This window comes from Bos taurus, chromosome 2 (genome assembly GCF_002263795.3).
Source record: "Bos taurus isolate L1 Dominette 01449 registration number 42190680 breed Hereford chromosome 2, ARS-UCD2.0, whole genome shotgun sequence".
NCBI classification, from domain to species: domain Eukaryota; kingdom Metazoa; phylum Chordata; class Mammalia; order Artiodactyla; family Bovidae; genus Bos; species Bos taurus.
Window position 1 is genome coordinate 93,945,530 of NC_037329.1, and position 16,871 is coordinate 93,962,400.

General features: G+C 41.6%; 1 protein-coding gene across 1 annotated transcript in view; it reads left to right on the forward strand.

Annotated features, from left to right (window-relative positions):
* Positions 1–15,151, forward strand: part of PARD3B (par-3 family cell polarity regulator beta) — a 1,167,183-nt gene extending 1,152,032 nt beyond the window's left edge. The window contains exon 23 of the mRNA XM_002685527.5: positions 10,374–15,151. Coding sequence (XP_002685573.1) covers positions 10,374–10,731 — 358 coding nt within the window. The 3' untranslated portion in view covers positions 10,732–15,151. The remainder of the gene's footprint in view (positions 1–10,373) is intronic.
* The last annotated feature ends 1,720 nt before the right edge of the window (positions 15,152–16,871 follow it).

The window sequence follows — 16,871 nt, forward strand, 5'->3', positions numbered from 1 at the left end:
GTATGGTAAACTCTAGGTCCATCCATTTTGCTACAAATGGCATTATTTCGTTTTTAATGGCTGAGTAATATTTCATTGTATATATGTACTAAATCTTCTTTGTCAATGGACAGATCTTCTTTGTCAATGTCATTTGTCTAAATGTCAGTGGACATTTAGATGCTTCCGTATCTTGGCTGTTATAAACAGTGCTGCAGTGAACAGTGCGAGGTATGCATGTATCCCTTTGAACAAAGGTTTTTTCCAAATATATGCCCAGAAGTGGGATCGCTGAATATTAATTTAAAAATAAAGCTAAAGTAGCTAGTTTAATTTTGAGATTTAAAGGAACTTCTGTACTGTTCTGCATAGTGACTGTAGCAGTCTACATTCCCATCAACAGTGTAGGAGGGCTCCCTTTTCTCCACACCCTCTCCAGTATTTATTTCTAGACATTTTAATGATAACCATTCTAACTGGTGTGAGGGGATATCTCACTGTAGCTTTGATTTGCATTTTCCTAATGGCAACCCACTCTAGTGTTCTTGCCTGGAGAATCCCAGGGACAGGGAAGCCTGGTGGGCTGCTGTCTATGGGGTCACACAGAGTCGGACACGACTGAAGCGACTTCACAGCAATGATTAGTGATGTTGAGCACCTTTTCATGTGCATCTAGGCCATCTAAATGTCTTCTTTGCAAAAATCTTTATTTAGGTCTTATGCCTATCTTTGACTGGCTTATTTTATTGACATTGAGCTACATGAGCTGTTAGTAAATTTTGGAGATTAATCCTTATCAGTCACATTTTTTGCAAATATTTTCTCCCTTTCTGTGGGTTGTATTTTCATGTTTTTAAATGGGTTCCTTTGCTGTGCAAAAGCTTTTGAGTTTAATTAGGTCACATTTGTTTTTGTTTTTATTCCCAATATTCTAGGATGGGGACCAAAAAAAGATTTTTGCTATAATTTACGTTAAGGAGCGTTCTGAATTTGTTTTTCTCTAAAAGATTTATAATAATATCAGTCTTACATTTAGATCTTTACTTCATTTTGAGTTTATTTTTGTGTATAGTCTTAGAAACATTCTAATTGCGTTATTATACAGGTAGCTGCCCAGTTTTCCCAGCACCATTTAAGAGAGAGTCTTTTCTCCATTGTACGGTCTTGCTTCCTTTGTTGTAGAGTAATTGACCGTATGTGTGTGGGTTTATTTCTGGTCTTTCAATACTGCTCCATTGATCGGTATTTCTGTTTTTGTGTCAGTACCATACTGTTTTGATTACTGTTGCTTTGTAGTATTTTCTGAAGTCAGCAGCCTGATTACTCCAGGTCCATTTTTCTTCCTCAAGATTGCCTTGGCTCTTCAGTTTCTCATTTCCATTGTTGTTGTTCAGTCACTAATTCATATCTGACTCTTTGTGACCCCATTAACAGCAGCACTTCAGGCTTCTGTGTCCCTCACTGTCTCCCAGAGTTGACTCAAACTCATGTATATCGAGTCAGTGATGCCATCTAACCATCTCATCCAGTCAGCAGCTTTTCCTCCCGTCCTCAGTCTTTCCCAGTTTCAGACTCTTTTCCAATGAGTCAACTCTTTCCATGGGGGGCCAAAGTATTGGAGCTTCAGCTTCCACAGAAGTCCTTCCAATGAATATTCAGGGTTGATTTTCTTTAGGATTGACTGGTTTGATCTCCTTGCTGTCCAAGGGACTCTCAGGAGTCTTCTCCAACACCACAGTTCCAAAGCATTCTTTAGTGCTCAGCCTTTCTTATGGTCCAGCTCTCATATCTGTACATGACTACTGGAAACACCATTGCTTTGACTGTATAGACTTTTGTCTACAAAGTGATATCTCTGCTTTTTAATACACTGTCTAGGTTTGTCACAGCTATTCCTCCAAGAATCAAATGTCTTTTAATTTCATGGCTGTAATCACCACCTGCAGTGATTTTTGAGCCCAAGAAAATAAAATCTGTCACTGTTTCTATTTTTTCCCCATCTATTTGCCATGAAGTTATGAAACCAGATGCCATGATCTTAGTTTTTTATATGTTGGGTTTTAAGCCAACTTTTTCACTCTCCTCTTTCACCCTCGTCAAGAGGTTCTTTAGTTCGTCTTTGCTTTCTGCCATTAGAGTAGTGTGATCTGCATGTCTGAGGTTGTTGATATTTCTCCAACAATCTAGATCCCAGCTTGTAATTCATCCAGCTGGGCATTTCACATAATCTACTCTGTATATAAATTGAATAAGCAAAGTGACAATATACATCCTTGACATACTCCTTTCCCAGTTTTGATCAGTCTGTTATTCCATGTCCAGTTCTAACTGTTGCTTCTTGACCCATGTACAGGTTTCTCTGGTGGCAAGTAAGGTTGTCTGGTATTCCTATCTCTTGAAAAATTTCCACAGTTTGTTATGATCCACACAAAGTATTTAGCATAGTCAATGAAGCAGAAGTAGATGATTTTTCTGGAATCAGTTCAGTTCAGTTAGTCGTGTCAGACTCTTTGCGAACCCATGGACTGCAGCGTGCCAGGCCTCCCTGTCCATCACCTACTCCCAGAGTTTATTCAAATTCATGTCCATTGAGTTGGTGATGCCATCCAACCATCTCATCCTCTGTTGTCCCCTTCTCCTCCTGTCTTCAATCTTTCCCAGCATCAGGGTTTTTTCCAATGAGTCAGTTCTTCTCATGAGGTGGCCAAAGTATTGGAGTTTCAGCTTCAGCATCAGTCCTTTCAATGAATATTCAAGACTGATTTCCTTTAGGATGGACTGGTTGGATCTCCTTGCAGTCCAAGGGACTCTCAAGAGTCTTCTCCAACACCACAGTTCAAAAGCATCAATTCTTCAGTGCTCAGCTTTCTTTATAGTCCAACTCTCACATCCATACATGACCACTGGAAAAACCATAGCCTTGACTAGACAGACCTTTGTTGGCAAAGTAATGTCTCTGCTTTTTAATATGCTGTCTAGGTTGGTCATAGCTTTTCTTCCAAGGAGCAAGCATCTTTTAATTTCATGGCTGCAGTCACCATCTGCAGTGATTTTGGAGCCCCAAAACATAAAGTCTGTCACTATTTCCACTGTTTCCCCATCTGTTTGCCATGAAGTGACGGGACCAGATGCCATGACCTTAGTTTTCTGAATGTTGGGTTATAAGTCAACATTTTCATTCTCCTCTTTTACTTTCATCAAGAGGCTCTTTAGTTCTTCTTCACTTTCTGCCATAAGGGTGGTATCATCTGCAAATCTGAGGTTATTGCTATTTCTCCTGGCAGTCTTGATTCTAGCTTGTGCTTCATCCAGTCCAGCATTTCTTATGACGTACTCTGCATATAAGTTACCCTTGCTTTTTCTATGATCTAATAAATGTTGGCAATTTGGTCTCTGGTTTCTCTGCTTCTTCTAAATCCAGCTTGTACAACTGGAAGTTATCCGTTAACATACTGTTGAAACCTAGCTTGAAGGATTTTGAGCATTAACTTGCTAGTGTGTGAAATGAATGCAGATGAATGGTAGTTTAAACATTCTTTGCATTGTCTTTCTTTGGGATTGGGATGAAAACTGACCTTTTCCAGTCCTGTGGCCACTGCTGAGTTTTCTAAATTTGCTGGCATATTGAGTGCACCGTTTTAACAGCATCATCTTTTGAAATAGCTGGAATTCCATCACTTCCACTAGCTTTGTTCATAATAATGCTTCCTAAGGTCTACTTGAATTAACACTCCAGGATGTCTGGCTCTAAGTGAGTGACTATACCACTGTGGTTATCTGGATCATTAAGATCGTTTTTGTATAGTTCTTCTATTCTTGCCCCCTCTTCTTAATCTCTCTGCTTCTGTTAGGTCCTTGCTGTTTCTGTCCTTGTTTGTGCCCATCTTTGCATGAAATATTCCCTTGGTAGCTCCAATTTTCTTGAGATCTCTAGTCTTTCCCATTCTATTGTTTTCCTCTATTTATTTGCATTGTTCACGTAAGAAGGCGTTCTTCTCTCTCCTTGCTATTCTCTGAAACTCTGCATTCAGTTGGCTATATCTTTCCCTTTCTCCTTTGCCTTTCACTGCTTTTCTCAGCTATTTGTAAGACCTTCTTAGATAGCCATTTTGCCTTTTTGCATTTCTTTTTCTTTGGGATGATTTTGGTCACCACCTCCTGTATGCTGTTACAAACTTCTGTCCACAGTTCTTCAGGCACTTTACCTACCAGATCTTATCCCTTGAATCTATTCATCACCTTCACTGTATAATCATAAAGGCTTTTATTTAGGTCATACTGAATGGTCTAGTGATTTTCCCCCCTTTCTTCAATTTAAGCCTGAATTTTGCAATAAGGAGCTCATGATCAGAGCCACAGTCAGCTCCAGGTCTTCTTTTTGCTGACTTTATAGAGCATTTCCATCTTCAGCTGCAAAGAATATAATCAGTCTGATTTCAGTGTTGACCTTTTGGTGATGTTCATGTATAGAGTCATCTCTTGTGTTGTTGGAAGAGGGTGCTTACTATAAGCACTGTGTTCTTTTGGCAAAACTCTGTTAGCCTTTTCCCTGCTTCATTTTGCACTCCAAGGCCAAAGCTTCCATACAAAGTGTAAAATTCTTTGTTCTACTTCTCTGAAAAATGCCATTGGTAATTTTATAGGGATTGCATTGAATCTATAGATTTCTATGGATATTGTAGTCATTTTGATAATATTGATTCTTTCAGTCCAAGTGTATGGCATAGCTTTTTTATCAGATTGTGTCATCTTTGATCTCTTTCATCAGCGTCTTGTAGTTTTCAGAGTTCAAGTCTTTTGCTTCCTTAGGTAGGTTTATTCCTAGATGTTTTATTCTTTTTGATGTGATTATGAATGGGATTGTTTCTTTAACTTCTCTTTCTTATCTTTCCTTGTTAGTGTATAGGAATGCTTTAGGTTTCTGTTTATTAATTTTATATCCTGCAATTTTACTGAATTCATTGATGAGCTCTAGGAGTCTTCTGGTACCATCTTTAAGATTTTCTATGTATAATATCATGTCACTTGCAAACAGTAACAGTTTTACTTCTTGCCCAGTTTGGATTCCTTTTATTTCTTTTTTTCCTCTGATTGTCAGGGCTAGGACTTCCAAAACTATGTTAAATAAAAGTGGTGAGTGGACATTCTTGTCTTCTTTATGATCTTGGAGGGAAGGCTTTCAGCTTTTCACCATTGACGATGATGCTGGTTATATTTTTGTTGTTCAGTCACTAAGTTGTGTCCAACTCTTTTCAACCCCATGGACTGCAGCATGCCAGCCTTCCTTGTCCTTCACTATCCAAAGTTTGCTCAGATTCATGTCCACTGAGGCAATGATGCTATCTAACCATCTCATCCTCTGCCACCCTGTTCAACTCCCACCCTCAGTATTTCCCAGAATCAGGGCTTTTTCCAATGAGTCAGCTCTTCACATCAGATAGCCACAGCATTGGAGCTTCAGCATCAGTCCTTCCAGTGAATATTCAGGGTTGATTTCCTTTAGGATTGACTGGTTTGAAGCTAGCTTTTTCATTCTCCTCTTTCACATTCATCAAGAGGCTCTTTAGTTACTCTTCACTTTCTGCCATCAAGGTGGTGTCATATGCATATCTGAGGTTGTTGATATTTTCTCTCAGCAGTTTTGATTCCAACTTATGATTCATCCAGCTTGGCATTTCACATGATGTACTCTGCACATAAGTTAAATAAAGAGGGTAACAATATACAGCCTTGTGGTACTCCTTTCCCAATTTTGAACCAGTCAGTTGTTCCATGTCTGGGTCTGTGTTGCTTCTTGACCCACATACAGGTTTCTTAGGAGACAGGTAAGGTGATCTGGTATTCCTATCTCTTTAAGAATTTTCCACAGTTTGTTGTGATTCACACAAAGGCTACAGGTTTGTCATGCACAGCCCTCATTATGTTGAGGTATGTCCCCTCTTGGCCACTTTCTGGAGAGTTTTTATTGTAAATGGATATTGAATTTTGTCAAAAGATTTTTCTGCTTCCTTTGAGATGATCATATGGTATTTATTCTTCAATTTTTTAGTATGGTGTATCACAATGATTTGTGGATACTGAAAAATCCTTGCATCCCTGCGATAAATCCCTATTGATCATGGTGTATAATCATCTTAATGTACTATTGAATTTGGTTTGCTAATATTTTGTTGAGGATTTTTCTATCTATGTTCATCAGTGATATTGGCCTGTAATTGTGTGTGTGTGTGTGTGTGTGTGTGTCCATGTGCATATTATCTTTGCCTGCTTTTTGTATCAGGGTGATGGTAGACTCAGAATGAGTTTAGGAGTATTCCTCCCTCTGTAATTTTTTGGAATAGTTTCAGAAATATTAAGTATTAACTCTTCTCTAAATGTTTGATAGACTTCACCTGTGAATCCATCTGGTCCTGGACTTTAATTTGTTTGGAATTTTTTAATCACAATTTCGATTTCAGTACTTAAAATTGGTCTGTTCATATTTTCTATTTCTTCCTAGTTCAGTTTTGGGAGATTGTACCTAAGAATTTGTCCGTTTCTTCTAGGTTGTTCATTTTATTGGCATATAGTTGTTTCCAGTTGTCGTATGATTCTTTGTATTTCAGTGGTGTCCATTATTTCTTTTTCATTTCTAATTTTATTGATTTGAGCCCTCTCTCTTTTCTTCCTAGTGAGTCTGGCTTAAGATTTGTCAATTTTGTTTACCTTTCAAAAGAGCCAACTTTTAGTTCCATTTATCTTTGCTATTATTTTCTTTGTCTCTATTTCATTTCTTTCTGCTCTGATCTTTATATTTTTCCTTCTGCTAACTTTGGATTTTGTTTGCTCTTCTTTCTCTAATTGCTTTAGGTATTCTTTATTTGAGATTTTTCCTGTCTCCTCGGGTACAATGGTATTGCTAAAACCCATAGGTTTTAGATTGTCATGTTTTCATCTGTCTATAGGTATTTTTTTTATTTCCATCTTGATTTCTTCAGTGATTCACTGGTTGGTTAGTAGCATATTGTTTTGCCTCCATGTGTTGTTGTTTTCCTTTCTTTTTTTTTTTTTCCTGTGTCCTGGTGTGCATGAGACCATGTCTACACCAAAAGTGGAGTCTTGCTTCCCCTGCTACTGCTACTGCTGCTGCTAAGTCGCTTCAGTCATGCCTGACTCTGTGTGACCCCATAGACGGCAGCCCACCAGGCTCCGCCGTCCCTGGGATTCTCCAGGCAAGAACACTGGAGTGGGTTGCCATTTCCTTCTCCAATGCGTGAAAGTGAAAAGTGAAAGGGAAGTCACTCAGTCGTATCCGACTCTTAGCGACCCCGTAGACTGCAGCCCACCAGGCTCCTCCATCCATGGGATTTTCCAGGCAAAAGTACTGGAGTGGGGTGCCATTGCCTTCTCCCTAGTCTTATGGAATTCCTGTGATCAAACCCCACTGGTCTTCAGAGCCAGATTCTCTGGGGGCTTTTCCTCCCATTGCTAGACCTGCCAGCTGGTGAGCCTGATGTGGGGCTCAAAACTCCTTGGGAGAATTTCTGCAATATAATTAATTTCCAGTTTGTGGGTTGCCTACCTACCAGGTATGGGCCTTGATTTTATCATGATTACATGCCTCCTACCATCTTGTTGTATCTTCTTCTTTTTCTTTGGATGTAGGATATCTTTTCTGGCCAGTTCCAGTGATTTTTTTTTTATCGATGGTTATTCTGCAAGTTAGTTGTGATTTTGGTATCTTCATAAGACCAGGTGAGCTCACGTCCTTCTACTCTGCCATCTTATCTCCCTAAAAACTTTTGTTTTAAATATGTGTGTGTGCGCACATAATATTTGCAATCACTGAGAAGTTCTAGTAAAAGCCAATCCTCAATTTTGAGCAAAGAGTTTTTATAAACAACAGCAACCCACTCCCCCACCACCGAAGAAAGAAAAATCCTTCCAGCACTCTTTGAACCTTAAAGAGTGTTTTTATAGGCCAGCTCATTGTTTGTCTTCTCTCTGAAAAATTAGAAAGGATAACTGCTTTGATGAGTTCTACAGAAAAAGACAATTTCCATGATTTCATTTCTTGACAAAGAACAGCTACCTCACTTGGTTTCTGCCACATGTAAGCAAATTCCCAGATGTAAAATCTCCCCTCAGAGGAAGCAATGTGAGTCCGCAAAACCGTCTTGAATTCTGCCCCCAGATTCCCCTGGCCGTGCAAGGTGACCAAGTGGCAGGGCGAGGCGTGGGAGAAGAGGCTTGACCGTGTGCACGCAGCCTGTGCGGTGGCTGTGGCTATCAGGGTGGCTTCTGCTCTGTCACCGCTTGATCTGGCTAGTCTCTCCACAAAAAAAAACAATGCCTGCCTGTCTTTTATAATATTCTGTTTTAAAAGAGAGAAATCTCCAGGGAGAGAACAGGACCCTAAAAGTCCAAGGCCTGGAATTCCTCCTTTCTCTCTTTCAATTTTAAACAGGAAACATTCATGCTAAGAGGGTCCGGAGGGAGCATTGATTGTATGTTCGTTTTAAGGTAGATAATGTTTGTGTGTTGCAAATGTCAGTGATTTATCCCAAGGGCTTAAAATGAGTGCAGAAAAACCACATGTTTCACTTCATGCAGAGAAACATCATCAGTAGATTCTGAGAGAAAACACAAGTTAGAGGGGCTTTTTGGGTTTTGTTTTTTTTTTTAAGTGTTTTGAAAATCTCTAACATGAACCAAAAGGAAGTAGAAATGAGCATGATGGGAGAGGGGGGAAGCTTAAAATATTGTACAATAAAAGATATAATGAATGCTGGAAGTTTTATAAATTAAAAAAAATTAATAACATTCTAAAGGAAAGAGAAGATGAAATCCCCATCCTTTATTTCCCAGTGCTGGGGTGACAGATTACACATTTGTGCTCTATTTGTCATGGGCAATTTAAAATAGAGCAAAGCAAACTGCACTGAATAATAACAGTTGATGCTATAATAACTTATACACAAACAATTTAATTTTTTTACCTGAAAACTCTAACTAAATTAACCCAGGCTCAAGGATCTAACTTTCATTATTATACATAGCCAAATTAAGACATAAAAAAGAAGAGAAAAATTCTATTGTTCATCCTTATGAATGTGTTCACGTGCTGCTTTCCACATGGACTCAAGCTTAGAGCTTGTCAAACCATCATTGATTGGGGAATTTACAGAGCTGTTTTCCCATCAAACTCTGCAGATTACAGGGTGATTGTGACCCTCATTGACAGTGCTTGATTAACCACAGACACCGTATTCTTACAGCCCTGTCATTTCTTTCAAGTGTCCTACCAGGTTGTACTCTAACATTGGAGAGCTTTCCATTAATTGTTACTGTTGCTCTTTCCTTGAAAAAGAAATAATAAAAAGAGGAATGGTAGAAAGTGGGGAGGATTTGGGCATGATGTTAGGGAATATGTGCACAGAAGGTTTATGGGATTTTAAGAGCTGCAAACAGAACTCATCTGTTTAACCCCAGGCTAGATAAGATGCAGTCATCTGTACATTGTTTAGAGACGTATTGCTTCTGTTATGGCAAATGGATCAGAAGATGCTTGTTGTCTTAGCAAAGAGATCCAGACAGGGTCGCTTTATGTTAGTGTTTATTCTTGCCCTGGACCTTTCTGTGTGCCTACTCCTGACACAGTGCAACTTAACAGCTGGTTTGACTTTTCCCAATCTGCTACCGGCTGGGTGGTACTTACTGACTTTGCAGTAGAATGGCTTCATATAAGTTATAGGTGGATAACTCCAGACTCTAGGTTGGGACTTCCTCCAGGAACTGTGGAAAGAGGGCATACTAATCTACACAGATGTGTCACAGAAGCCAACCAGAGTTAGACCAAGACTGTGGCCTGTGTAAAGAATAGCCCACAGACCAGGAGAGAAGTGAGTTCACTCCCTGGGAAGTTTATGACTCCAGATAACATGTGCATTTCTACCACCATGTCAGGATTCAGGAAGGTGGAGAAGGAATGGGGTGAACAATTCTAGTATTAACAGAGCCAAACTCAGCCTTGTTTAGGGAACTCGCTTGGTTACTATAATAAAGGCCAACATATCAACAAGATAGAAGAATATTTCTCTCTTAGGCGCCTAACTGACATGGTGGCTTCATGGTGTAGAGGAACCAGGCTCTTTCCTTCTTCTTCTTCTACCTTCCTCAGCATGTGGCTTTCTCCTTATGATCTTTATTATGGCCACTCTTAGCAGACAACAGAAAGGAGGGAAGAGAAGAGGGTCTCTTTCTTCCTTTTAAGGGTATGCATCATGGCTATTCACATCCCATTGGCCAGATCCAGTCTGTGGGCACACCGGACTACACGGGACGCTGAGGGCTGTGGTCATCAGCTGGGCAGCCAGCTAGTGGTCACTGATGTGTGTCTTGTCTTCTCTTTCCAGGGGAGGACCAGCAGATCCTGTAGACTACCTGACAGCCGCATCTCGAGGGCTCTACAAGGAAAGGGAGCTTCCCTATTACCCAGGGGCTCATCCTGTGCATCCACCCAAAGGAAGCTATCCTCGCCCCCCAGATCTGAGAGTCACGGATCTCCGGTATCCCCAGTACTACCCACCCCCACCAGCCCCCCAGCACAAAGGACCTTTCCGACAAGATGTCCCGCCTTCCCCTCCTCAGCACCACAGAGTACCAGCCTACCCAGAAATGGGCAGACCAGGGCCCCGAGGGAGCAGCCCAGATCAGTACCCCTACCGAACCCAGGATCCTCGGCAGAAGAACCCCATGACTGCAGCCGTGTAGCTCAACACCACCAAGCTCAGCCCAGCCCAGGACGGAAGACATCCAACATCACCTTTGTTCTTCCTACACCTTAAGGCCTTCTTCCTATGGAGAATTCTCTGTGGTACAGATTAGATTTTTCTCACTGAAGCTGCAGCACTTGACCACTAATCAGAAAGAATGGAGTAGGAGTTTGGGGAGGGAAATCAGAAGGAAGAGGAAGGATAGGGTCATAAAAACAAAACTGCCTGATATTTGAAATACGTTTAGAATTGTTCAGTTCACCGAGAGTGGCAATTGAACAGGCAGAGAGCAGTGGAGATCTACAGCATGGCCACCTCTCTGGAACACAGACATGCATAGCATTGGCGTCATGGCGGGGAGAGGGGCCAGTCTCTGTCTGGGACATCATCCATTCAGAGGCTAAGCTTCAGCCACCTCCTTAAGTTGTTAAGTCTGTGAAGAGTAGCTGCAAATATGGGCATCCTAAGAGAGTAGTCTTTGCATTGAGAAAACAACAACAAACATGAAGAGTGAGCTCCTTGAAATGTTTTGTACCCAGAGAAAGGCTGCATTTATTTGTAGAATTTCTCAGGTTCTCAGTACCACTTACTTGGTATAAGCATTTCATGTTTCCTCGATTTTTATATAAAAGATGTGAATGCAGTATTAGTGTCCTGGGAGAATTCACAAAGCTAGTCAGAGCTTCCAGAAGAACTCTATGCCTAGGATCAAGGCAATCAAGTTAAAAGGCTAAAATTCCCGTGGTCCTCACCTTCCTTTCTCCCACATCCCAGGCAAGATAGCATAGAGATATCTGGCTTCAGACTCATCCCCAGATCTCCTGCTTGTCATTATTGTAACTGGGGCCTTTACTTTAAGACTCCCACTTGAGAGCTGAGATGTACTCAGGAAAGAGAGGGCCCTCTGGTTAGGTCACCCAGGAAGCAGTGCTCTGGAGATGCCAATTCTAGACTCAGTGCCAACCAGCACCATGTGCAACCAGGGTCAGGAAAGGGCTGACGGTGCTCTTTGGGAATGATAAGCAAGCAGTAGTAGTGTGTGCGTATGTGTGCGTGTGTGCGTGTGTATGAAGGTGTGTGATTACCAGTATGGAGAATGGAAAATAAAAATACTTTCTGGAAAGTTTGATGAAGAGAATAAAAAGGAAAACAACAAACAAAACAGAAGGGAAGGGAGAAGGAGCATAAAACTAAATCACTCTACATCTGCTATATTTCATTAACACGAGTCACAGCAAGACCAAGGCCAAGGTCTCCAGTTGGAAAAAGGTCTTATGGCTTTGAAAAGCTAAAACCCCACCCTCCAAAATCCATCACAATTTCTTTAGAGCTTTGCACATATATTCTACTTATTTCAACATAGATTAGAACCTCTAAACCCTGACCCAAATGAGAACACAAGAGAAGATGAGAAACAGCAAAGCATGGGAGCAGCAACTCAAATTGCTCAGTGACCCTTGCAGTCCTCTAAGCCTTTTTACATTCCTTCTTCATTCCCTCCCCCCAAAAATGCCTTGAGTTCAGTTCAGACATATTCTGTCTGAGATTAGAATACCTCTGACTGCTAGGATTTCATAAATTATAATATTGATGTTATTGAATACATAGAGTATCTATCCTGCCCAGTTTAGTATTTTTTTAAAATTTTAAAATATAGTTCTGTTACCAAGAATGATGCAACTGCTGGGTTTAGACTTAACTAGTGTTATTTACTGAACTTAAAGAGGTATCATTTTCTAAACTACAGTTTACTTACGGCCCTCTTGAGAATAGGTTGTCGAGTTGTCTTTGGCCCTCTATCATCTCTTTTAAGCCAGGCACCTTTAGATTCTTTGCAATTTGTTCTGAGGTTGAGGACTGGGCCCTTCTCACCTCAAGGTGGAGTGTAGGTGAACCATAGGGTTTCCCTGCCAACAAGCTGCAAGCTGCCTTCCCTTGAGCTAAATAAACTTTCAAGAAGACAATGGTGAGATGAGAGAAGTATGATGTATTTTGAATAAAAGCCAGCTCTTCAGGATGTTCCATAGTTTAACCAAATTTCTGTAGACTACTGGATATAGCCAAGTCAGAGGTTTCCTTCTGGATTAAGGCCAAGTTCCCCTAAGGGGCAGTGATGGAAGGTGAGACACTCAGAGCAGCCCCAGTAGAAAGAATGCCCATATTTTCACCACGTTGCCAGCTTGTGAGCATGGTATCTCCTGCACTAAGGCTCAAGAAAAGCTGCTCCAAGCATGGTTTTGAGTGTGTGTGTGCTCAGTCGTGTCCTACTTTGCCACCCTATGGACTGTAGCCCACCAGGCTCCTCTGTCCACGGACTTTTCCAGGCAAGAATATTGGAGTGAAGTTGCCATTTCCTCCTCCAGGGCATCTTCCTGACCCAGGGATCGAACTGGCCTCTCCTGCAGTGGCAGGTGGATTCTTTACCGCTGAGCCACGTGGGAAGCCCTTTTGTGTTGTATACACAGGCAGTAAAGCAATTGCTAATTCTGAGGGGCAGTCAAGGATGTGAATGTACTATTAAAAGTAATGGGAAAAGATTATAGCAGTTTTCTTTTCTTGCTTGAAGTATAACACATGACCTATTTGACCTTACCCAGAAGAAGCCAACATTGTGTGTATTACAGTCTTCATCAAATCAAGTAACAATAAAGAACAGCTTGAATGTAAGCTTTATAAATGCCTGTGATCCAACCCAATTGTCACCACCCAGAGGTTATGGAACTCTTTCCCAGTATTTCGAAGACCAGGATATAATCAGTGGGCTCCTAGTAGCAGGAAGTAGTTCCTGATTTATTTTTGGCCTTGGACAAACTCAGTCTCAGAATGCAAATAGCCCCCCAGGAAAAGGTGGCACTGAGAGCTTGGTGAGCTGAAAACCCACCAATGTATACCTGCCTGGCTCCTGATCTGACCACTAGGTCATCCAGAGCTTGAAGTGATGTGTTGACCTCAAGTCACTAGATATTTTAAGGAGCTCTTTTTCTGTCCCTTTTTGCAGGAGTAGAGAGATGCAAGAGAGCAGACCACAGAATGCATTTAGATGCAGGCAAACTCAGTCCTCTACAAGGGAGAGAAGAAACACAGCGTCTCACTAACCCTTCGTGGCCTTGGGCTGTGTCAGTATCACTCTTGGTATAATATTGCTTCCCCACAATATCACGTCACTGGATGAAAGGAAAGTCCAGAGTCAGGAGTATTTTCTCAAATCATGGTTGAGTAACAACAAAAAGTGGGGGGAAATTTACTGTGAAGCTCCTTATTAGGTTTTTAGATCTGTATGTGTTGACTTCACAGTATAGTACAGAGCAAAGATCTTATAATTAACAGCACTGTCACCCCGAGGAGGAAACTCTGTGCACACGAACTGATAAGAGGAGATTCGAGACTTCACCGTAGCTTGATTTTTGCCGCCAATAACAAAATTAAAACATGGTTCATTATTCCTTCCGAAGATTTATGAACTTCTTGAATGAAATCTATTTTCTGAAGGAAATCCACCTGATGAGTTTTAGAGTTGCCATGCATAGGGTTGGTATGTCCCTTCCTTTTCTTTGGAGGAGCATCTTAGCATTTCAGGGGGACAGACAGAGCTGGAGAGTTCAGTGTGGACAGCAAGGTGTGTCTATAAAATTCCCATCAGCATTAAACTCTGAAATTTACAATGAACAGCCTTCACATTGGTGCTAAATTGGGTAGACATCCTGCTGCTTTCTGAGTCCGTGAGCAAAATATATCTCAGATCTAGTGCAATTAGGCAGGAGGGTGTTGGGAGTCAGAAACAGCCCACGATGGTATTTCTCTGTACTCCCAGTTCACACCGACTTAAGTGGAAATGATGCCACAATGAGACCAGAAAGAGAAGTCTCCGTAAGATATCCCTACAAAGTCACCTTTCTGATAAAAAAGAGAATGAAAGTGAGGTATCTAAAATAAGCCTAGAATCTCATATGCAGCTCAGCTTCTAAGGGGAACTCTTTCTCCCTCGTGTCCTTAAATAGTACTAGAATCTCACACAGCCTGACTTTTGAAGGTGGGCTTCACTACAGCGCAGAATGGAGAGTGAACTAACCACCGAGACTGTCTCCTGACTCAGCTTTTTCAGAAGTGTTACGTTCCATCTATGCTGACTGCAGTGCTGTTTACTACTGGGAACATACAAACAAAACCTGCTGTTTATACAGTCACTTTTTCTAGTGTTTTCCTTTGCTTATATGATACCAAGTCTGTTCATAAGTTCTGAAGATAAATTATGTGAAATCATATTTTGGCATATGATTGAGGGTGGAGAATGAATTCTTTACAGTCTTTTTTGGATGATCCCATTTGTACCACAGAAACATTTTGGATATTGTTATATATGAATATATAAATTTTTCTTGTTTATTTTGCATTAAAATAAAGCTTTATTCAGTCAGTAAGAGAGTCCTGGTTTTCACCCACCACTGACTTGTGTTAAGATTTGATGAATGAATGGGTAGGTCTGGTCCTGCCCACCCTAGAATAGCAACGTCATAGCGCCGAGGACACAGGGAACTAGTGTCTGTCGTGTGCTGTTTTTTAGTTGATAAGTAGTGTCGACTCTTTGCAACCCCATGGCTGCTCTATCCATGGGATTTTCCGGACAAGGAAACTGGAGAGGGTTGCCATTTTCTTCTCCAGGGGATCTTCCCAACCCAGGGATAGAACCCATGTTTCCTGCATTGCAGGTGGATTCTTCACCACCGAGCCACCTGGTTAACCACATGCTGGGTTCCCCCAAAGCAGATGCTGAGATGGGAACGAGCAAGCAATGTGTTTATTTGGAAGAGCACTTGGATTCAGTACCTACAGAAGGCAGGGAAAGAAGATAGGATGGAGCAGAGAGGGAGAAGCTGAGCTGTGTGCCCTTCCAGCTTGGGCTCAGCCAACTCCACAAGGAAATCTGAAGCTTCAGTGGCCCCATAGAGTTGTCCCAAGTGTGGACACGGGAGAGGGGCATTTATCCCACCATCTCTGTCAGGGGTATGGGCTACCCCTGAAAGGAGAGGAGACCCAGAACCAGGCAGTTTTCCTCAGGTGAGGCAATCCCCAAAAGAACAGAACTGAGGGGTCATCTTTGGGCCATATTCACAGTAGCTGGGGAATGGCCTTTCATTCCTGAAGTGGGATTTGGGCAGCACATCATGGAATTCACAAATGCATCCAACACAGTTGACCCCCTCTCTCATGCCAGGATCACTCTCACCCTGTCTAAAGAAACAGGATTCTGATCTGGTTTTCCTTGAGACCATCCGTATGTTTCCCAAGCAACTTTACTGGCTTATTCCCAGTCCTCTTCACACTCTCTCTTCAAGTTCATCCACAGCCTTTCAGCTATCATCCTAGACTTGCTCACAATCTCCAGCTCTGATCTGTCTCCTGAGTACAAGCATTTCCACTTTCCTACTGGACATCCCTCCTTGGGCTTTCCAAAGGCCCTTTGCACTCAACTTGTCCAAACTGAAAACAAGCTTTCTCCAAAGAAAACTGCTTCTCATGACTCTGTGCTGACCAAGTGCACCACCATATTCATAGTTAAAAACCAAAAAATCCAAAAATAATCCTTGACTTACCACATATAACTCTGCTCCTTGCCCATAACCATCCCCATCTGATGAGATGGAAGGCCAGCAATTCCACCCTCGACTTCTGTCAAATACATCCATTCTTCCTAACATGCTGCCATGGCCTTCATTCAGTGCCATCACTTCTCAGCTGCTCCCCTCGGCAGCCTTCTATGTGATCTCTGCCTCTTATTTAGCTTCCTTATGACCTACCTCTGTTCTATACAGACCCTACCACCTTTGTAAATAAAATTTTATTGGAACACATAGACACTGATTCACTTAAACATTGTCTACTCTCTCACACTGTGATATCAACCTCTGCCCTGCACTCCCATAGGAACTTTTTTGAAACAGAGAGCTGACCAAATTAGTCTGGAGGCAGCATTGTCTTGTTGAAATAACACTGGCTTTGCACACAGTCAGTCAGTTCAGTCACTCAGTCGTGTCTGACTCTTTGTGAGGTATGGACTGCAGCACATGAGGCCTCCCTGTCCATCACCAAATCCCAGAGCTTGCTCAAAATCATGTCCATCGAGTCAGTGATGCCATCCAG